We start from the raw sequence: 22902 nt of genomic DNA on the forward strand, positions 1-22902 counted from the left end.
TATTTCTAAGAGAATTTAAAACTTAGAATAAAAAAAACTTTATTTAATAAACTTAATAAAATAATTAATTTATTTTTAATTTTCAACAATTTTTAGTTCTGAATATAATATTTTGTTTTTACTTTTTTTTAATATTCTCTAAGTAAGATACAAAAAGTTTTTTCATTTCTATAAAGAATTTATTTAATAATTATATTTTATAAATTTAAATATTAAATTATAAAAAAATAATAATTTGACTAATTGCAATATTAAAATAAATTATTATTATTATTTTTTTTTTTCGAACGATGATGACAAAGACGGGATTGTTACTTGTCCGGGGTAGGGTTATTAGTATTTTTAAATACCAAACAGTGGCTAGGGTTTTCTATAATCGGCTATATAAACTGTGCCGAGAAGCCGAATCAAAAAGGCCGCTAAAACATTTCTGAAGCGTCTAATGTCTGGAAAAGCCTCCCTCGATATGCAGGTTCAAGCATCTAAAATACGGTATTTTTAAATTTAAAACGTATTCTCTCCGCAGATTCACTCACTCATTCGCCCTCTCTCTTTTTCATTTGTGTGTGTGTGTGTGTGCGTTTACTTGACTTCTTATGACATGAGCATCTATGATGAGTTGTTAAAATTGTTATCCTTGCACTTTGATTTTGAATGAAGAAACTCATGGGGAAATATCTCTGAGATGCTTTTTTTGCTTCTTCTCGTTTTGATGGAAAAGCTTTAACAATTCATTTTTGAACCTTAAATTTATGAAAATTTCGGTTATGCCCGGCGACAAGCAGCCCCCCTTTTTTTGGTGTTTTCATGGCAGTGCATTATGTGGGGATCAATGATGTTACTTGTATTCTGCGTTATCTATCTGCAACTTCCAATAAGGAATTGAAGATAATCATGAAATGCTGAGATCCTTGACACCTGTATTTGTCCTATATTAACTTAATCTGGGAAATGGTTTTTGCTTGAATCCAATTAAGATCATAAAACGAGTTTCTTTTTTATGGATTTCGTTGAAACAAGTTGAAGCTTAGTTTTGACTTGCGATTGCAATTTAGGTTAACAAAATTGCTTGTGTTGGGATCAATGATGCTAGTTAGAAACTGCGTTATCTATCTGTAAACTTGGTGATAAGTTTGAAGATAATAGTACAATGCTGAGATCCATTGGCTTCCAAATAGTTTTATTTTCTCGATCCTCCTTATGTTCCTTACAGTGCCGACGACTGATAAATGATAACTGGTAGCAGTGTTTTCTTGATAATAGTATTTTCACATTCATTCTGTCAATATTAAGAGTATCGCAAAATATACATATATAAGAGATCAAATACTGCCACACGGACTTAGTTGAAAAAAATAAAATAAGCCCTCAAAGTGGAGCGTGGGGTGCTGGTGTTTGCTAGTTGCAGGTGTAGTAGTATGGTGTGGTGGCCGAACGACTGAGCCAAGGAGGAAGAAGAAGAGAAAATGTTGAATTGAAAAATTGGTTCAACCAAACTGATTCGCTCCGGTTCTGCTCCTCCTTATGTGCAAGACCCTCTAGATTTGGCTCCCAAAAAAAGAAAAAGGAAAAACTGATGAGCGGGTGAACAGAAGAATGATTGATTTTTTTTACTTTTATCAATCAGATGAAGGCCATTTCTATAATGAATGGGAATTTGTATGTTACCCAATTGATTTTTTCAAGTGATAAAATTTGAATTCAAGTAAAATAAGATAAAAAGAAAAGAAAGTAGAGAGAAGTGGTTGCATTAGAAGACATGTTGGTAGATGAAGGATAACCGTGTGAGTAGTAATGTTAGATACATTGTTAAATAATTCGAAATTACTCAGAAAAATATGAACTGAATCATATAGTTTTTTTATGTAGTAACCAATTCAAAGAGAGGAAGGGATTAAAATAAATTTGTAGGATTAAAAATAGAAGAACCCTTTTTATTGATTTCCACTTTCAAATTGTTGTTCAGAAAGTTTGTTTTCCCTAAATCTAATATTTTTTATTATTAACTTAGAAATTTGAAAAATCAAATAAAATAATAGTAAAAACCCAAAAAGGCTACATTTTTTTTTTAATTTTTAATAAAAGGCCAGATTTCAAATTATTAGCATGACAGCTACAACCTTATCTGTCACTTTCATTATTCACCAATAAATTTTTAAATTTCAAATTCAAAATTTATTTTGTAATTTAAAAAAAAAAACAAAAAATAAAAAATTTACAACTCATTCCTCCTCCTTTGCTTCTTAGCCATTCCCAATCCAACCGTTGCTCCGTAAACCTTTCTATAAAGTTCCTTTCGTCCCCACATCCCCTCTTACCCCAATTCTCTCTTCCTTCTTTTCCATCTTCTTTCTCTTCTCTTTCATAAAATCTCTCTCTTTTCTCGATTTCTTTCATCAAAAATGCGTGAGATTCTTCACATCCAAGGAGGCCAATGCGGCAACCAGATTGGTGCCAAGTTCTGGGAGGTCGTCTGTGCCGAGCACGGTATTGACTCCACCGGCAAGTATCAGGGTGATTCTGATATTCAGCTTGAGAGGATTAATGTCTATTACAATGAGGCTAGTGCCAGCAGGTATGTGCCCAGGGCTGTTCTCATGGATCTCGAGCCTGGTACCATGGACAGTGTCAGGTCTGGTCCTTATGGCCAGATCTTCCGGCCGGATAACTTCGTTTTCGGTCAGTCCGGTGCCGGAAACAACTGGGCTAAAGGTCATTACACCGAGGGTGCTGAGCTTATTGATTCTGTCCTCGATGTTGTTCGTAAAGAAGCTGAGAATTGTGATTGCTTGCAGGGTATGTTTCTGTTTCAGTCTCCCCAATTAATTGCTCCTCCCATCTACTTTTTTTCCTTTGCTGTTTCTTTGGGGTTCTTTAGGTTTTTTTATGTGGGTTTTGTTATTGTTTCTGGGTTGCAGGATTTCAGGTTTGTCATTCGCTTGGAGGAGGAACTGGGTCTGGTATGGGTACTCTCCTGATTTCAAAAATCAGAGAGGAATACCCAGATAGAATGATGCTTACTTTCTCTGTTTTTCCCTCGCCTAAGGTCTCAGATACTGTTGTAGAACCTTATAACGCTACTCTATCTGTTCACCAGCTTGTTGAAAATGCAGATGAGTGTATGGTTCTTGATAATGAGGCACTGTATGACATTTGTTTCCGTACCTTGAAGCTCACCACTCCAAGTTGTAAGACCTCCATTCATATTATGCTTTGTTGTATTGTTTTATCTATTCATTCCTTGATATAGATCTTTCGTCATCGTTGATTTACGAATCATCTGGTTATGCAGTTGGGGATTTGAATCATTTGATATCTGCTACGATGTCTGGAGTTACCTGCTGTTTGAGGTTCCCTGGTCAGCTTAACTCTGACCTTCGCAAGCTTGCTGTTAATCTCATTCCCTTCCCTCGTCTCCACTTCTTCATGGTGGGTTTTGCTCCTCTCACCTCCCGTGGCTCGCAGCAATACAGAGCCCTGACAGTGCCTGAGCTCACCCAGCAAATGTGGGATGCCAAGAACATGATGTGCGCAGCTGACCCACGTCACGGTCGTTACCTGACAGCATCCGCCATGTTCAGGGGCAAAATGAGCACCAAGGAAGTTGATGAGCAAATGATCAATGTCCAGAACAAGAACTCTTCCTACTTCGTTGAATGGATTCCCAACAATGTGAAGTCAACAGTCTGCGATATCCCTCCAACAGGGTTGAAAATGGCATCCACCTTCATTGGGAATTCAACATCAATTCAAGAGATGTTCAGGCGAGTAAGCGAGCAGTTCACAGCCATGTTCAGGAGAAAGGCTTTCTTGCATTGGTATACAGGAGAAGGCATGGATGAGATGGAATTTACAGAGGCAGAGAGCAACATGAATGACTTGGTTTCAGAATATCAGCAATACCAGGATGCGACAGCGGATGAAGATTATGAGGAAGAAGAAGAATACGAGCAAGAGTGATGGGCGTTAAGGGATTGAACTGTGGGGCAAATGAATTGATAAAATTTTTCTAGGAAAGCGGCAATTTCCGGCTGCCAATCTCTGCATAGAGAATAGTCAATCTGGGTATCTGCAGCCAATATGAAACTCAATAGCTATTTTTTTATAGTAATTAGGCGCCTTTCATTTCTGAAATTTCTTTTACCTACATATCATCAACCCATGTATGAGGGAACGAAGATCGTTAAAACAATGAGTTTATATGGATGGAATTATATAGTAAATTCTTTGCTCCAATTGCATTCAGCTTTCCCCTTTCTGATTTAACTATCAGTAACTTAATCAGTCATCTTAGAGTTTTTAAACAAAAACCAAAATTAAAACTAATTATATACGTAACAAGTTGCAATCTTTATTTCTGAAACACGGAAAAGAACTAATAACTCATTTGTGCTCCACCCACGATCAAATTTTCAAGCTTTAAGCCAAAAAGAGCTAATGAAAACATACACAAAGCACCAGAAGTTGGTTTCTACAAAATCCAATAACAGTGCAAAGAAGCCAAATTACTTCAGAAAGTCAATCATGCTTCTTGATGTATCTGGAATTGCCATGGGAATCATGAAGTATCAAACAGTTTTCTTCATCAGCCTCAAGTAGTAAGCAAAAAGCAAAAAAAGGAGTTCGGTCTTACATAATTTGGCGTATGAAATAGTATAACATCTCGTGAGGTGAGTGAAAAAGGCTTGTGAATATATCTAACGGGACTTTTTAGGTAAAATGTGAGTATCATATACCTGTTTATCACCTAATAAAATTCTGCATCAACATTGACTCATCTGTTGCAGCTTCTAAAATGAATAATATAACCCATGTATCTTTTTATAAAGCCAACCTGGCTATGAACTGTAAGCAAGATATTGCTTAAAGCATCAAACAACAAAACAAAGAGTCTCAATAAGCAAACTTAAAACATTAAGAAAGAAAAGGTGAGACTTGAGAGCCATTTGCAATTTCTCAATGCTGGTGACCTTTTCAAACTGTCTGTAACTCACTATAGACTCGGGGAACAAAGAGAAGATATGTATGCACGAGATATGTATGAACAAGATATCTAGCAACAAGAATGAAAAGGATTAAATAGAGGAACTCCTGAACATTTGACGGTCTCAATGTGTTGATAATAATGGTAACTCATTATTTTAATGAATCATTTACTCATTGATTATGTAAACATTTACTCAAATCTCAAAGAAAAAGTGATGAATCTAGACAGATAAGCTCATAAATATATATTTGACATTGATTGACGTGGGTATATAAGTCATGTTATTCTGTTCAACAGCATGCTCTCAATTATCTATTTCTAGAGAATTTGTGTGCTTGGAAGTCCCTGATGATTAAATAAACCAAGATTATGTAAGAAAAAAACAAGTAGAAATTTTTTTCACAATTGATAATCAGTTACAATCACACAACAAAACCAGCAACTACAAGTACAAAATGACCATGAATTTACAAAACACAGCAACCAAAAAAACCCCATCTTGCTTCTAAACCTACTTCTTTCCATCTTCAACACATTTCTTATTATTATCTACAACTACTTTCACTTCATTGTAGTTAAATTCCTCAGGCATCACCGGCCGCCTACTACCGAAGATGGTCCAGAGATACAGGACAACTAGTGCCCCCATTGCTCCGCAAGCTGCACCTAGAATTAGTGCTGCAAGCATTTTCAAAAGGCAATCACTCCTTTTCTGAACTTTCACAGGCTTTGTATTATTAGCAAAAGTTTTGGGATCCAATGGCTGTGAATGCATCCAATGAGGAAAATGCCTCAGCTTAAAGCTCCACGAGTACACATAACATGTTCCATTTGAACAGCTTAGACCCACAAAAGCTTCTTTATCATTCCACATCTGGGACAACTCAATTGGATAGGAGAGCAATGAATCAACAGGCTTTTTATCACCTTTACTCAATCTAACCTCTAATCTCTTTGAACTCGCTTCATAATCGATCCAGGAATGCAATTTCTCCCCACTATTCAACAAGTTTCGAACTTTAGCTGAGACAAGACTTCGAACATTGATTCCCACATGATTCTCGTTCAAATCACCATAATTAGTATCCTTGACTGCACCAAATTCAACAGCAAGAACACTAGCTTTCTTGTTTTTGGACCCAAATGAGCTGTTGCCAAACAGGCTAACGTTAAAACCACTGGGAAGCATGACGAACGCCAAACCATCATCATTATCACCCGAGAGAGAGAAGGAGAAGTACGTGGAGAAAGAAGCCAAATTCCTAGTTTTACCTTCAAGAAGCCTGATGGGTTTCTTGTACATGACTCGCCCTGCACTTGAACTCACCGAATTAGTCAGCTGAACCGAAGACCCGCCATCAAGGACTTTTGCATCCCCGTATAAAGCAATGTTAGCCTCGAAGCTTGGATCTCTACCAAAACTTTTGAAGGAAAAAGAAGAATCTGGCTCAGCAGCTAAGATTTTAAAGTTGAAAATGAGGACAGTTAAGAGCGTAAAGCAGCAGGAAGTGGAGAACGCAGCCATGGCTGAAGTGAGTAGAGAGGCAGGAAAGGAAGCTGGGTTTGGTCAAGGGAGGTCTAGTGGTATTGTAGGGTTCGTGGGGGTGAATCCATGTTGAAGAGGGTGAGTAGAATTTAGGGTTTGGTGGTTGATAAGCTGTAGAAATCAGAGAAGGAAAGTAAAGAATTAGAAGGTGGGTATGGAGTGTGTAGCTTGGAAGTTGTGAAAATTAAATACGTTTACTCGTTTCTGCAACTCTTTGGTTCACTTTCCCTCAGTGGTTGCTGACCGAGGGAATATTATAAAAGTATTTTTTTGCAGTCATGTACTTGAATTTTTCCTTAATTACTTTCTTTCCCTTCTCGTTTCTATATTCCCATTTCCGAATACTACTTTCCCAAGTTTCATGAATATATGTATCATAAAAATACAAAGATATAATCTTTTTATTTATTTATTTATTTACATCTATTGCAACTATAACAACATTCAATATTAATTGAAAACAACACCTATTAATAACTAAAAAATAATTATGTAGGAAAAAGAAAAAGAGGGAACACTAATACGACGACGTTTTTAATTTTTTGTTTCCTAAGATAATTTATGATAATTGTGGGGGGCCAAAAATAAATACTGGATTCCCTCGAAGGGACCATCTCTAACTTGCCTTCACTTGGGCATTGATAAAGCCACCCAAGGTTGCACAAACACAAAAGGTGAAAAATTAATCGTGCCCACTTTAGCCAACTTTTCATGCAAAAACTAATGTGCGCATGCTTTTGTTTTCTTGGTAAAAGGAGGGATTGGTGTGAGATTTTATTTGAAAAAGATAATAATTAGGATAAATTAAGATTGTCATAAATTGAAAAAACCATGTGGTCCGGTCGAAGGAACCTTCGACTGGCCAAAATTAAATGGGTTGATTTGTAATTTTCTGGTTGGGAGAGAAGCATTGGGTGTTGTTAGTGTGTACGTGTTGTTCCTTGTGAATCAAGTGATGAGGGGTTGAGGTAGGCCCCACAAAGGGAAAGATCATTCATCAATGCATTTAATTTATTTGAGTGTCACCTGCTTCCCGTGCCTTTTCATAAATCGAAATAAAGAGCATTAAATATCAATTTACAGTTTAATTAAATTAATTAAACTTTACTTTTTCGGGGAATGAATTACAAAAGGGTGTTAATTAAAAATTAAAAAGAAAAAGGAAGTGGATGCTTACCATTTGGTGGCTGACAGAGTTTAGTGCCGACCGGTCCAATAATAGTGTGCTCAATTAAATTCAGACATGGACCACCCAATTTCCTTTTTTTTTTTTTGGTTTTTGAAAAAGGGTCTGTTATTATCTTTTGTAACTTAAATTGATCCTCCATTTTTTTTTTTTTCAAATTTTGCAATTAGATCATGGGTTTTAAAAATAATAACATTTTAAATATTTGAATAAATTATAAACCATTTGAAAAAACTCTCTTAAGAACCTCCATTGTCTCCCTCCCTCCCTTCTTTGTCCCTTGTGAAAACCCATTCCTCCATTGTTTCAATTGTCCTTTTCTTGTTTTAGATTCATTGGCACTATAACTCTCAAAATTAGTTTTAATTTTGTTTTTATAAAATTGTTTCTCTCGTCTTTTGATCTAATTAAAATGTACAATAGAAATACGGAAATATCCTTAAAAAGACTTAAAACAACAGACACATAAATGAAACTAAAATTTTACAAAGTTAACCTCCGCTGATAACTTTGATGGGGTCTGCGAGGTAACTTTACTCGCAACTCTTCTATTGTTCAAGATCTGAATTTTGATCTTCTTAATCTGAAACGGTTAAATAGAGGAATAAATTACACTAAATTAGTAAGAATATCACACTAATCACTTATACAAAAAAATTAAAAGTTGATAAAAATTATAAAACAACTAATGGAGAATTAATTTTGGTAAATTTATTTAATATAAAACTATTTATTTCACACTTACCGTTACGAGTTTCCAAAATCAACATATAAAAATAATAACTCAAATAACATTATAATTTCATATACAAGTGAACAAAAATAACAACTTTCCTTTTTACTTATTTACTGTTACCTCTGGGAGTCCATAGGGATATTCCTTACGTGTGAACCTAATATCCAAATTTGTCAATTAACTAGTCGTCCCCATACCCCGTCCAGTAATGGGCGCTAAACACTATTGTCTCAATACTTCATCCGGTATGAAGGTGAATCATATCTTCCAAACTCTTCTTGTATAGGACTTCTCAGCCTGTCCGACTGAGGTAATATCTACCTTAGAGTTTTTTATGTACCGGGTCCGTCCATATTTTTTTAAGGTACCTAGTAAACCTTTCATACATAGATTCACACCATTAACCAATTACCAGTTACATATTAATATTTCATATTTATAGATCAACCGTAAGTCATGCAAATAGGCGATACGTATATTAACAAACATGATTGAAACATTTATTACAAAATAATTCAACAAATGAGGGGTATCCAACTAGGTAAACTAAATAATCGAGAAAGTAATTTAAACTGGCAATTTAATGCACACACTATAATAGTAAGCATTTTAAGCAGTACAAGAAAAAAAAATAGTAAACTATGACAAATGTGCACTGACAGTTTCAGCTCTACTAGTAACCTGTAATTATTTTTATAATTTTCTAATTTTCACAAAACACAGTATTATCAATTATTATCCTTTAATTTACCGTGACAGAGAAATGATGAGGGATTCTTACCTCGAATCAGTGTCCGAAATATTGTATTTTTTATTGCGCCTCTTGGCGATCCACGGGTTTCCTAAATTTTTCATGCAAAAATTAAAACATCCATCACATATTCAAAAAAATCCAAAAGTCTAAAATAGGCATTGAAGAAGCTCTTTGGCTAATTTTAGGATTTGGGCACAGCAGCACCGTAGTACTCTGACACTGGCTCCACCGCCCACAGCGATATTCACCTCAGTCTGGTCGGTTTTGCCCAGTTTTACATGTAAACCTGCAAAAAAAATCATGTTATGAAGCCTCAATTGGCCAAAAAATAAAATAAAAAACTAAAATTCTACTGGCGGAAGGTCTTAGGGTACAACAGCTCCATTGGTCCTCCTTCGCAGCTGAAGTTCTCCTTCGGCTAACTTGCACCAGAAAAGGACGGTGAACACGATGTTTAAAAAATTATACAAAACAGAAAACGAGAAGGGGGTCATTGGAGAATGTTTTAAGTTTTGGCCGCAGCGGCTTGGTCGAGCTTTACCTGCGATTTTCGACTCACCAAGTTGGAAGAAGAAAATTTTATCTTTTTTGCCAGTTGGCGGAAGCTCCTTGCAGCGGCGGTGGCGTCCATCCGATAGCTGGTTTTCCTTCCAGCCTCCTTCCTCTTCTTCTTCTCTGGTTGGGTGTTGGCTAGGGTTTCGGGGCCAATTGAAGAGAGGTTTAAATACCTCTCTTCTCTTTGATCCTAGTCGTTCATTCGAGTCGACGTAGAGCGAGGAGAGACATTTGATTGTTACCTATTTAGGCCAATTACGTAGACGAATCTAAATCGTCTATCGCAATCAATCTCGTTCGTCCGATCGCATCTAAAGAGGGAATGTATCTGGGTCGTTCGTGCGCGCGAAATGTGATCTAGACTGTCAGATCGCTCAGACACGCGAACCACCTACGTGATGCCAATGTCAGCGTGTCTGCCACGCAGTGTGCTCTGATTTGCCGTGGCTGGTGATCCCACGTGGCCAAACTTTCTATTTTTGCGATTTTACTCCCTATTTTTAGTTTTTTTTTTCAAAAACATCATTTTTATTCACGCTTTTATCTATTTTTTTCAAAATTATTTTTAATTTTGTCTCTAATTTATTTTTCTAAAAATTTAACGAAATTAAATAAAAATAATATATATTTTTAAATTAAAAAAATTATTATGGGCTAAATTTCTGGACCTAGTTATTAGAATCATTCAACAAATATTAATGGTTATAGAGTATTATTAAACAACAATAAGAATAAAAATAACAACTTTTACTCTCGTTAAAAAGTTTCTAAATCCTTCCCGCCAAGTTGTGATCCTTTGTGCTCGAAACTTCTTCTCAATTTAGAGAAATAATGTGTTTCAAAAGTGTTTTAAAAGTCTTGATTCATCTTTGATGTACCTAATTTTGTCCCCATTATTTTCTATACCATGTTATTTTTGGAGACTATCGATAAAAAGAGAGAATTATGGTACAATATGATAGAATAAATAAGAAGATGCACTAAGGAGACAATTTTTCTTATTTGTTGAGTAATAAAAAATTTCGATAAACAATTTTGAAAGAGCAAAATCTCTATTTTTTCCGTTATTTATTTATATATTTTTGAAATAAATAAATATGTGATATATACAGAATAAAAATAAAAGGAATAGTAAAATAGTAAATGCCGAATATTATTTATTTTAAAACATTATTAAATTCTTTTAAGAAATAGAAAATTATTTATTACAAATAAATTTTAAAAAATAGAATTATTACATATAAGTAGCCACGTTGTCATCACCATATCAATGCCACATATAATCATGTGACTGCCGTATTATGCAATAAGGAAGGATGAGTTTGTGTGTCACACCCAGAACTAATTACATAATTTTTCAAAAGTCAAAACTTTAATTGCATATAAAATTATTCTAGTAAAAAATTCATATATCTATTATTTAAGTAATACCCATATATCAGTAAAAATAGTATGATAATAATAAAAAAATAATTTTAAAATATGGCAAATATAAAAGTAAAAGTGGACCCAAAAAAAAAAAAAAACACTTATAACATCTTACAAAAGAATGAAAGTGTTTAGTATTTAATGGTTACTTCATAATTGTGTATAAAATTTCTTAATTGTTGTCTGCAAAACTTTATCCAATACAACAATAAAGAAGTAAAATAATAAAAATTCCGTCACTGATAAATAATTTTAAATTGTAAATTGTAAATAAATAGAATTCTGTTTGAAAAATTCAATTGAAAACTCAATAAGTATCATTTAGATTGGAAATCGCTGATCAAACTTATTCTCAAAGTAATTGTAACAATTTAATTAGATTAGAATTTTACATGGTATGGTTTAACTAATTATAATCTAATTCTTTTAAGTATCTTATGATAGTGTAATGTAATTATAATCCGATATTTACATTTTTTTTTGGATAATTTTAAAATTTTATCCAATTTTGAATTTTCGTTATCATACACAAACATTAATAAAAATCAATTAAAGACTCAAAGTACCCAAACCTGTTGAAGAGCCTTGCGAGACAGACTGCATAACAAAATACATTAATAGCATTTACCAAGTTAAGACGTTAAAATGAACATGATAAAAGAAATACAGTACTGATGGGGTGTCTAAAGAGAGGGTTGACGTGTCTAACGAATTTGATGGAGAAAGAACAAGAGGAAAAGAAAGCTACTTATCAGTAACAGAGAGGAAGCCTCACCTGAATCACAGCCGTAGTGAATAGACAAGAGAGGGTTTTTTTGTCAAATTTCTGCTGTCTGCTTCGGCTGCAGCCTTTTTATTCAATGAGCTGGCAAGTATTGATATTAAAATTTTCACCTATACAGCAACGAAGGAGCAAGGACCACCATCAGCCCCATTTTATTTTAAACAAAACAATTCATACTTCAGCCTCAACCAAACCCACAAACATTTCACTTTTTCTCCCCCCTCATCAGCTTTCTGAATAATTTCTCCCAGATCCAGAGTATATTAACAGTGGGGTATATCTATGCTCAAGTACATTCTAGTTGTACAAGAAATAGACTATACAAGATACAAGAGCATTAACATAGAAATGAGAATTAGAATAGCAGTTGTTTATCTTATTCTACTATGTGACTGCAAGCTGTACGCAGTCCCACGATTAGATTAGTTGGAAGATAAAGCAATCTGCATACCAAAAAGTCCTCCGGTTAAGATGTCTGCTAACTGGTCTCATCTTGGAAGGTATTGAGTAAGGAATCCCGACCAAATTCCTCTTTAGAGTTAGCATGCTGGACATGGTCTAATGCCTTACTAGTGGAATTAATGTTATCATAAGAGTATTGAGGGGGGGTAATTTTGTTAATAAATTACCAAGCTTAAAAAAACTTCTGCCTTGGACCTTGAGGCCTGTTTTCTTAGCACTCCATGAAATTAAATGTCTAAGAAAATGCAATACCACGAAGTAGATCGTCGTGTATCTTGACGACCAGCCCAATCATTGGAAGGACAATCTACAGGGTGCATAGAAGAGTCACTACAGAGTTGGATGACATATGAAATTGTGCCTAATAGATATCTGAGAACTCGCCTAATAGATATCCGAGAATTCGTTTAACAGTTTGAAAGTGATTATCGCGTGGAGCATTCATGCGTCAGGAAACAGAGATATCACAGGACCCTTACGGTGCTTCGATAAAGAATTATGTACTTAAATAATGACTCGCAGTGACACTTGGATGTCCACTTTGTAGAGATTGGTTTGCGTTGCTCCTACCACTAAGTAAATCACGGGCATACTTACTTTCATCAAGAAAGAGACCTCGCTTCGTTGCATGTGACAGAAATACCCAAGAAAGAATTTAAAGCACCAAGTAAATCATGGAAAAATCATTTCAAAGTTAGCGGAATATCAATCACTAGATGAAACATCAGTTTTTTTAAAAAAAATAAAAAGTGTGAAATATAAATATTAACAAAGTAACAATGAGGTACCGTCCATCTACAACAAATTTACAATTGTTTAGTGTTAATGTATCAATGACATTCTCAAAATCTTCATCCCCAATAATGTCATGATCCAAAATAATAAAACTATTTATCTCTAATTCTACAACCCGAAAGCCTACTATTTCTTTCCCTTCATAAAACTCAAAATATAGTTAAAGAAATCAAGTTTACAAATTCTCTTTTATTACAAACCTCATCCCATGCCCAAATCTCTTCCTTGACAGCACCAGATGAAACACCATCAGTATACAATAAGATCCCTGCCCCTTGTTTGGTTCAGTCTTAACACGAGCACACAACTGGAAGCCTTGCTTGAGGTAGAACCATGCAAGAGAAGAAAAGTGAATCATCGAAACCAGATCCTAGGCATATCTTCAAACCATAAATAGCCTTATATAGTTGATACAAATGATTCAGTCTGGTAGTGTCCTCAGACCCCAGGATGCTTCACATACACATATTTTTCAAGTAGCCATTTAAGAAGGTATTTTTAACATCTAGTTTGCATACAGCTCGGTGATTAGACACAGCTAGAGAGAAGATTGTTTGGAAATCACTAGTTTGACCACTGGCTTAGGTTCTATCTTAGTCACTTGGTTGGTGTTTAAACCTTGGGCGATTAACCTGGCCTTACATCTGCTGTATGTTTCACTTTTACTTCAGATGCCCATCTTAAACCAACAACATTAACCCCTGCTTGTGGTGGAATGAGTACAAGTATTGTTTACAACTAAAGCATCATATTCACCAGCGATTGCATCCCTTCAGAACTGATGCTTAATGGCCTCTTCATGAGTTTTGGGTTTTGGGCTCCACAGGTAATTCTAGTTTGAAGGACGGATTTGATGAGGAATTAAAAGGAGAAGAGCCAAAATCTGCAGAAAGCTTTCCTTGATTTCACGTCCCATTCCAAGATTACTTCTAAGTTAGAGGGACATGTTGGGTGGACAGGGCAGGTCTCTGTAAATAAGTATCTATCTTGCACCAAAACATTAGGATCATATTTTCCAGTCAGTAAGTCTTCATAGACAATGCCAAACCTTTGCAAGATAAATTTTTTTTTTTGAAATAAAAGTATGAATTTGTAATTTAAGTAAAAGTGTCAAAGGGGCACCACCTATTTACAAAAAATTTACAAATCGATTAAACAATCGACTATAGAGTCAAGATCATCAAAGCATTCGATATTATGTCCTAAAATAATGAATCCGAAATAATAGAACCAGTTGTCAGTGATGATTCTTAAATCGATCTATCATGCACCCAAAATATAGTGAGAGGCAAATCTAAAAGTTTTCTTGTGACAGCTCAATCCTTCCCATGCAAGTAGCTCATCCAAAATTGATTTATGCTTGACCCAAGATAATCCCATGAGGCCAAGAATAGTAAACCAGAGGCTATGAGAGACCAGACATCCCAGAAGAAGGTGATTACACGTTTTATTGCTGTTTTTACAGAGAAAGCATCTATTGACAATTGTAAAGCCTCTTTTCATTAAATTATCTAGTGTAAGGATGCGGCTATTTGCTGCTTCCCATGCAAAAAAGGAAATTCTTAGAGTGGCACCCAATTTCTAAATAATATTAGGTGAAAATCTTGTCTATTCTTGTGGAATATTGCCGACCAAATTCTTATACAGGGACTTAATTTAGAAATTACCAAATTTGATGTGTTGCCAGATGAGTTTGTCATTGTTGTCAGTTATGTGGGTGTGAGATAGAGTTTGGAGCAAATGTTCATATTTCTCAATTTCTCAATCTTGCAAGCTTCTATACAACATCACTTGTCATTGATTGAGTTCGACAACATCTTTTACTAAAATGTTTTTGTATCTAGCAATTGCATAAATCATTAAAAATCTTGATTGGAACGCTTCTCTGTCAAACCAAATATCTTTCCAGAAATGAATTTTGGTGTCATTGCCGATGCTCCACCTATAATTATGAAGAACAAGGTTGCTTAGGTTCCAAATACCTCTCCATAAGATAGAACCATAACTACTGTTTTTTATTTTAGAGTTATCATTGCGGTCACCATTGAACCGTTCATTTACTCATAATGATTAATTTTCAAAGGCTGTTGTTGTCATTCCAGAATCTCCATATCCATTTTCCAAGTAGAGCTTTATTCAATTTGTCAATTGATCTCAAACCCAGTCCACCTTCTTTGAATGATTTCTTGATTTCTTTCCAATTCACAAGATGAAGTTTTTTATTGTTGTTATCACTATCACCCCAAAGAAAATTGCATTATATGGCATCTAGTTTGTTGGCAACATTGGTCGAAATATTAAGTACAGATAATAGATAGATGGGAAAATTTGAAGGTGTGCTTTTGATGAGTGTAATTCTGCCTCCCTTGAATAAGAACCTCATCTTCCAGTTTGCAAGATAATTATGAAACATGTCAATTATCGGATCCCAACAGCTTTTATATTTGAATTTAGCACCAAGAGGAGCACCAATATGAGTAATGGGGAGATGAGATAATTTACAACCTAAAAAACAGACAAATATGTCACCCGAGAAGATGCCCAAACCACTAACTCATTTGTGTAGGTTTACTTTCAGTCATGATACTGCCTAGAAGCAGAGTAAGACACATCATAGAAAAATTAAGGAGCAAATATCAGGTTAACAGAAAATGAATGTATCATCAATAAAAAATAGATGGGTAGTCTCTATTTGATTCTCTTGTTGGCCAACAGTGATAACTTTTAATACTTGCAATTCTTTAGCCTTTCCAATAATTTATTTAAAGCTTCCATAACGATGATGATAAGGAGAGGAGAAAGGGGATCACCTTGTCTCAAACCTTTGGAAGCAATGAAAAAATTTGATAGACCGCCATTAACCATGACCGCAAAACTAGATGTAGAAATGCATGTTTTAGTCTAACCTCTCCATTTGTACCAAAACCAAGTCTCTCCAACATGAAATCAATAAAGTCCCAACTGATGTGATCAAAAACTTTCTCCATATCCAGTCCTTTTTTTGGTTATTCCTGATGGTTTCATCCATCCACTATTTCATTTGCAATAAGAATAACATCTGTAATCTGTCTACCAAAAACAAAAGCATTTTCTGATTTCCCAATAACTTCATGTAAAACAGTAGCAAGTCTTTTAGCTAACACTTTTGAGAGAAACTTTTATATGCAGCCAATGAGACTTATAGGCCGGAAGTCTTTGATGTTCTTCGGGTTGGGTAATTTAGGTATCATGACAAGAAAAGTAGAGTTAAGAGCTCTTACAAACGAGCCATGATTATGAAAATCATTGAAGAAATCAATAATGTCTCTTTTGACAACCTTCCAAAAAGTCTATATGAATCTGAGATAAAACCATCCGGCTTTGGGCCTTTGTTCCCATTACAATCCCTCAGGCAATCAAAGATTTGAGCTTCAGAAAAACCTTTTTCCAATGATAAGCAATCATCCATATCAGTTTTGTTAAAATATTAAATCATCATGTCTAGGGCAAGAGCCAATGCTTTTAGTGTAGAGTTTTTGGAAATACTTACAAGCACCATTTCTTGGATCATTGTTGTTTTTAAGCAATTGACCTTCAATAGTGAATTCGTCAATAAAATTGACCATTCTGCAGTGGTTTGCAAGCATATGGAAGTATTTAGAGTTTCTGTCCCCATCCTTATGCCAGTTCTCTCTACATTTTTGCTTCCAAGAACTAGCTTCCGTTTGGAGTTTGTGAGCCATATCAACTTTCAATTTGTTCCTTCTATCAATATCATCATAAGTGAGATTGCTTAGTTCTTCTAATCTGTCAATACTGTCAATTTCATCAATTATATCTGAAATGCCTTCTTCCTCTTGTCTGCCAGTAGTTTTAGTCCGATTCTTAATATCTGTTTTGAGTTTTTGAGCAATTCTATAACTAGTAGTGCCATTGACTTGAGTGTTTTTCCAAGTGTCATTCACAAGTGCTTTGAGACTATCCAATGTGATCCACTTGTTGTCCAGGCAGAAAGGAATGGGGCCCCATTGGATTCCATCCGAGACCAACATGATGGAAAAATGTTCTGAAGTGAGCCTGGGCATGAGTTTTTTGTAAATGTTTGGAAGTGAAATCATTAGGTCGGCGGTGATAAGGAACCTATCAATCCTTGAGAAAGAAGGTTGATCGCGCATATTACTCCACATCCATTTTCTGCCATTAATTGGGAGATCAGTCAAGTCAAGATTATTAATGAGGGAATGAAAGTCCTCAATGCTAGAATCACCGTAGCTTCCGCTCGATCACCAATGATAACTTGATCATCTCGAGTTCAGTCGCCAATAATGTTGTTGCCTCTGCAATAAACACTAGAGAAGTACCAAGTCTCGCTGTTAGATAAATTTGAGAATAGACAAGATAAATAACTTATTTTAATAGATCTCAATACTTTGATAGCCATGGAGGTGATTATTATTGTCATGACTTAACACATCTCACGCTCCATTCTCTACTCACTTCTTATGTTTGATTATAAACAAGTATTTTTGCAAGAAAGTCACCTTCCTTATGATGGCTTCTTTGTCGAATGTTGTCTACCTCTGTTCTATATCATTAAGCTTTTCAATAAAGTAACCAATTGATATCCTTTCTACTTAAGTACAACACTGATACCTATTTAAGATGTATTAGAACCAACTTCAAACACCTTGGAGAAGTCTAGAAGATGCAGAACTAGTGCTTTTTATCAATTTCTTCTTGATGTTTTCAAAAGCTCTAAGTGTTGCTTCAATCTAGGGAAAACTTTTCATTGTTCATGCAATTAGTAATGAGTGTCATTACAGTGCTAAAGCCTACAATAAACCTCTCATCTAAAGATGTCAAGACGTTGAAGCTTCTCACCTCATTTAGAGTTTTTGGAATTTAACCACTCTTGGATAACTTTAACCTTTTCTGGACCAACTATTATTCTTCATTTGACTTACTAAAGATAAGAATATCATCCAAGTAGACAACAAGAAATCAAATTAAACGCTTGGAACACTTGATTTATGATGCACATCAAAGTACTTTAGGAATTAGATAATCCAAATGAAATGACTAACCATTCATATAGGTCATCCTGTGTTTTGAATGTTGTCTTCCGCTCATCTCCTAGCCTCATACGGTTTTGGTAATAATCGCTCTTCAAAATCTATCTAGGAAAAGTATGGGGAGCCTATCGTAAGGTCTACCATCTCGTCAAGACAAGGTATGGAAAACCTATACTTGATAGCAATCTTGTTGATTTGTGTCACTATCTAGACACGTTCTTCAAGTCCCATCTTTCTTGGATGCAAGTAATGCAGAGACAAGACATAGGCTTAAATTTCCTCGCAAAGATCCCCTAGAAAATAGCTCATCAATTTATCAATTAAACTAAATGTATTCACTTAGATCTACATAGAAGGTTACTACGCTTGGTAATCGAGATTCATGAACTAGGTCAATTGTATATTGAATAATGTACAACAGAGGGACTTCGTTTGGCAAATCTATAAGAGCAACATCAAAAAACCCAGAGAGTAACCTAGTCACTTCTACGTGTTGTATCTTTTTGAATATGCTAGTGGTGCCTTGACCTACCTACTTAGTACAACAAGAACAACCTTTGATTCCTTACTTTGTTCTATCACCTTTCTTGACAAAAGATGCAATTGTTTCTTTTCAACTTGTCACTAGTTGCAAGCTTCACAGTCTTCCTGACCTCAAAAGACGCAGTTGTACTCATGGGTTGCAAGAGAATGTCTCTTGTTCCCGTAAAAAAGGAATGCATTTTCTCGCTCAGTATGATGTACATCTCGATCTATTGCCAAGGTCGATCAAGAAGAATACAAGTCACTTGCATGGGAAAGACATAACACAAGATGGTGTCTCTACACTTACCACAATGGAAAGAGACAAGACACTTTTAGTTACTTGGATTGATGTCTCATTATCCATGCTACCATGTATGGTTGCCGATGTGGTTCTATGGGAAGTTTGTGATGCTCTACGGTTGAAGAGAACACTATATTCATGTAACTTCCACCATCAATTACAAGCTTTTTGGCTTTAGGTCCACAAATTACAAGAGTTTGAAATATTGTAGTACGACACCAATCATCTTCCTCAACCTTAGTTGTTGCAAAAATAGCCTTGACTAAGGACATAAGGAAGTGTTCACATGGCCTTCATCATCAACTAAGTTATAATCATCAAAGGAAGCATCACTATCCCTATTTGTTGTGTTCCATTATTCTCCTTCGTCTATCCCACTATGAAGTTATTTTTCTTAGGGCATTCATAACCCATATCGCTTGGTTTCCCATGCCTGAAGCAGACTATTCCTTATTTTTAGTGTCAGGTCTGTTGGAAGTTGAGTTTGCAAAAATAGCTCTAGTTTAAGCTTGTTGTGCAGAACCTACTCATATCTCATCATTTGCTCTGGAGTTTCTCCTAGAGGTTGGTTCTCCATGGGAAGATTCAAATTTTCTTGAAGATGGGCACTTAAAATATGCTTCCATGTCTAAGGTAACTAGGTAAGTTTATGTTGTAGTTGCAAGAGGATGTTGAATTAACTCTCTTTTAATCTAAATTTACTTTGAATTTAATTCTTCAAACTTTTGTATACTTAGTTATCTACATGTTGCCTTGATTTAAAATGTAAACTTGGTTATGAAGTTTGTCAAAGCAGTTGGGAGGTAAATACTTTTCACAAAGAATGACTTCCATCTCATCCTATGCTTCAACTGTCAATTGTCTCCTTCTCGTCATATTCTCATCAATACTATACCACCATATTTCAGCAAATCCAAGCAACTTTGTCGTGGCAAATCAAACTCTTTGTGCACCATGACATGTCATACAAGTTAAAGTATTCTTCTATTGAGTTAGGTTAATCGATTAAAAAAACTGAAATCTCTTCTTCCTTCAAAATTAGGAGCTTCCACTTTTACCTTCTTGGTAACATCTCGAACATTGTCTTCAACATGTCTTCGATCATGAGCAATGACCAATGCAGCCTACAGAGTATTTGAACCCGCGGGGCTATCTACTTCGCTACTCAACACCTTTAGGTGAGGACTATTAGGAGCCAAGTGACTGCTGATACGGAATTGCCGTATTGTGAAATTGAGGTTATTTTAATTTTTCAAGTTAAGCAGCTAACTACATAAGCTGTGAGAATATTGTCATTTCTGTTAAACAGAAAAATGAACAAACTCTATATCCCCTTCTCCGCAACTTATGCAAATTCCTCCTCCTACAAATTTCTCATTTCCTAATTTCAAAAAAATAAATCATTTCCTCTATTTATTCCTTATTTAGGATCTTCATATCCAAGATCTCTCTCTTTTTTCTTCCGGGGGATGATCCTAAAACACAGTAAGAGGCTGGTTTTGACATAAGGACCTAAAGGTTATGGACCCTCACCTTCCAATCAAAGATTCAAAATGAAAAACCATGATCATAAAACAAGATTTAATCTAGTTAGCTGTTCAATCATATATGTATACCTATGCTCTAGTCAGAACCCTCCACCAAAACGATGGTGTTCGCGGGATTGCCAGTTAAAGGAAAAATGTAGATGGACATTAATTGGAAGTATATAGCATGGAACATAAATACAGACTCGAGTAATGCAGTAAGCAAATAAAAGAAAAAATAAATAAAATGAATTGAAGCAAAAATAGAGGAACCAACAGATTAAGATCTCTCTTAGGGCAATAAAAAACAGTATATTGTCAGATAGGTTGCTGGGAGTTTAGAGACTATAACTTTGGAGCTGAGATGGCACTAAAGCTTGGAAGAGTTGCTTCATCTTCTTTCCAGCATAGAGCCTTTACTACCAGCTTTTTGTATTTTGTTTCTCTTATTAAAGGGAAGATTTGGGAGACCTAAATATATTTTTATTAACGTTTTCTTGTGAATCATCATTATATATATAGGTGACACCATATTGGTGCTTGGAAGAGTTGCGCTAAAGCTTGGAAGAGTTGCAAATGAATCATCCTCTTCATCTCCTTTCCACAGCATAGAGGCTTTTACCACCAACTTTTTGTATTTTGTTTCTCTTATCAAAGGGAAGATTTGGGAGACCTAATATATTTTAGTACTGTTTTCTTGTGAATAATTATGATATATATAGGTGACACCATACTGATGCCTTGCAAACCGAACTAAAAGAAGTAATATAACGGTGTACAAAGGATAAAACTGAAGAAGTTTTAATCAAACAAAACTCTAATGCTTTCTGCTGCATCGATTTAAAATGCTAGATTTATTAACCAAATAGTAATTGTATTAAGCCTAATGTCGAAACCTAAACAACATAAAGCTTTCAATTTGACAGGGAAAAATGAGATTTGCTAACTACTTCTCACCACTGGCTCATCTCTGGCTGAGATATCCTCATCAAGGCCCCTTGACAAGGCTACACGCCTCTGCAAAACTGGAGCCATCAATGCGTACAGTTACATAGCCCTAGTAATCACGAGACCTTTCTGGATAGGTTCTTCAACCCGCATCCAACACATTTAAGAATAACTGTCTCAGTTGAAGGATCTGGCTTTATTACAAATTTAACACCCAAGAAATCTCCAATGTTTCTGAGTGTTTCTATTCCGTAAGGTGAGAGCTTCCCAACACGAACCTTCGAGATATCCTGCGGGCATAATGCACAAAGAAGAAACAACAAACCCTGGTGCGTCGAATCTACCACTCCACCCTGGGCAATCTCTTCCAGAAGAAAAGAAGCAATTTGCACGCCAGTATCCTCCGGAGGGATCACCTCCTTCCTTTCCACATCTTCCATTTCACCAGTTTCTTCTCCCTGGTCATAACAGACTGCAGTATCAGCAGAGATGAAGCAACCAGAAGTAGTTTCCGCGACAACTGAAATTCCATAACCAGGTGAGTTTCCAGCTTGTGGACCAGCTTTATGATCACTAAAGAGATGAACATCAGGAAGCAAGTTATTAAAGATTCCACGAGCAGCATATCTCATAGAATGTTCAAAGTCAGAAGACACTTTTGCAGAAAAAGTAACCCCTCTAATCCTCTTAACCATTCCCTCATCTATCCAAGTAACTGCCGTTAAACATTGAACAACAGGAACCGAGAAGAAAACTTCCCCACCACCTCGAGGTGGAGCTCCACGACTCACTATCTTCAACTCTAATCCTTCTGAAGGAACCCCGAAACGCTTCAAGAGTGGTAGGGTAGTAGAACGAAATGTATCAACACATGGATCCTTTGAATCGTTTGTAATGCCTTTAAGCCTGATGGAAAGAGGTTTTTTGCCAAACAACCCAAGCACAAGCAGAGGCTCCAAGAAATAACCAATGGATCGACTAACACCACAGTCGTGCACCAGATTCTTCCCTCCCATCAAGATCCCAGGCTCATACTTCAATTTCGTCCCCGTTTCGTTTATTTCGATGGTGCAATCATCGGAGACTTTCTCGAGCAGGCGGAGAAGGGAGATTTCGTGAGGCTGAAGTCCGGGGAAAGTGTCGTCGGCGCGGATGTCTTCAATGAGAATGGAAGTTGAGGAAAGCGTAGCCAATAAGAGCCTCTGCCTCATGTTCCGGCTTCCTTTGAGTCTCTTGTAAGTCTTCGCCATTCTCCTTCTTTGCCTCTCTAATCGTCCTTAGGAGACCCGCCCTTGCTTTACCTTATAATTGGTAAACC

General features: G+C 35.7%; 3 protein-coding genes and 3 non-coding genes across 10 annotated transcripts; 4 read left to right on the forward strand and 2 right to left on the reverse strand.

The window, feature by feature from the left end:
- Positions 1 to 412: 412 nt before the first annotated feature.
- Positions 413 to 4236, forward strand: LOC110814240 (tubulin beta-1 chain). The gene is made up of 3 exons (XM_022041641.2): positions 413 to 2796; positions 2919 to 3188; positions 3293 to 4236. The coding sequence occupies exons 1-3, from the start codon at positions 2403 to 2405 to the stop codon at positions 3958 to 3960; spliced, it is 1332 nt and encodes a 443-aa protein (XP_021897333.1). The 5' UTR covers positions 413 to 2402; the 3' UTR covers positions 3961 to 4236.
- LOC148240410 (small nucleolar RNA snoR26) lies at positions 603 to 691 on the forward strand. The gene has a single exon (XR_015815655.1). It is a non-coding gene; the product is annotated as a small nucleolar RNA snoR26 (small nucleolar RNA).
- On the forward strand, positions 824 to 914 carry LOC148240411 (small nucleolar RNA snoR27). Its single transcript, XR_015815653.1, has one exon. It is a non-coding gene; the product is annotated as a small nucleolar RNA snoR27 (small nucleolar RNA).
- Positions 1076 to 1165, forward strand: LOC148240412 (small nucleolar RNA snoR27). The gene has a single exon (XR_015815654.1). It is a non-coding gene; the product is annotated as a small nucleolar RNA snoR27 (small nucleolar RNA).
- A 1118-nt stretch (positions 4237 to 5354) lies between the features above and the next one.
- LOC110814206 (mannose/glucose-specific lectin-like) lies at positions 5355 to 6767 on the reverse strand. Its single transcript, XM_022041598.2, has one exon. The coding sequence runs from the start codon at positions 6510 to 6512 to the stop codon at positions 5499 to 5501; it is 1014 nt and encodes a 337-aa protein (XP_021897290.1). The 5' UTR covers positions 6513 to 6767; the 3' UTR covers positions 5355 to 5498.
- A 5128-nt stretch (positions 6768 to 11895) lies between these two features.
- On the reverse strand, positions 11896 to 22835 carry LOC110814213 (RNA cyclase family protein). Of its 5 annotated transcripts, XM_088208814.1 has the most exons (3): positions 21594 to 22835; positions 16763 to 17561; positions 13111 to 13548 (listed from the first exon to the last, which is right to left on the reverse strand). In XM_088208814.1, the coding sequence occupies exon 1, from the start codon at positions 22832 to 22834 to the stop codon at positions 21701 to 21703; it is 1134 nt and encodes a 377-aa protein (XP_088064940.1). In that variant the 5' UTR covers position 22835; the 3' UTR covers positions 13111 to 13548; positions 16763 to 17561; positions 21594 to 21700. The 5 variants fall into 5 exon arrangements, with proteins under 5 accessions (XP_088064941.1, XP_088064940.1, XP_088064942.1 ...); XM_088208815.1 differs by lacking the exons at positions 13111 to 13548; positions 16763 to 17561 and adding an exon at positions 11896 to 12086; XM_088208816.1 differs by lacking the exon at positions 16763 to 17561.
- Between the last annotated feature and the right edge of the window lie 67 nt (positions 22836 to 22902).

The sequence above is a fragment of the Carica papaya genome, chromosome 8 (genome assembly GCF_054855325.1).
Source record: "Carica papaya isolate Zhongbai chromosome 8, ASM5485532v1, whole genome shotgun sequence".
Classification (NCBI taxonomy): Eukaryota; Viridiplantae; Streptophyta; class Magnoliopsida; order Brassicales; family Caricaceae; genus Carica; species Carica papaya.

Bases quoted from the DNA above. Each gene is read 5' to 3' on its own strand.
- LOC110814240 (XM_022041641.2), top strand. From the start codon at position 2,403: ATGCGTGAGATTCTTCACATCCAAGGAGGCCAATGCGGCAACCAGATT. The intron at 2,797-2,918 runs GTATGTTTCTGT...TCTGGGTTGCAG, and splicing joins GAATTGTGATTGCTTGCAGG to GATTTCAGGTTTGTCATTCG. The intron at 3,189-3,292 runs GTAAGACCTCCA...CTGGTTATGCAG, and splicing joins GAAGCTCACCACTCCAAGTT to TTGGGGATTTGAATCATTTG.
- LOC110814206 (XM_022041598.2), bottom strand. From the start codon at position 6,512: ATGGCTGCGTTCTCCACTTCCTGCTGCTTTACGCTCTTAACTGTCCTC.
- LOC110814213 (XM_088208815.1), bottom strand. From the start codon at position 22,834: ATGGCGAAGACTTACAAGAGACTCAAAGGAAGCCGGAACATGAGGCAG.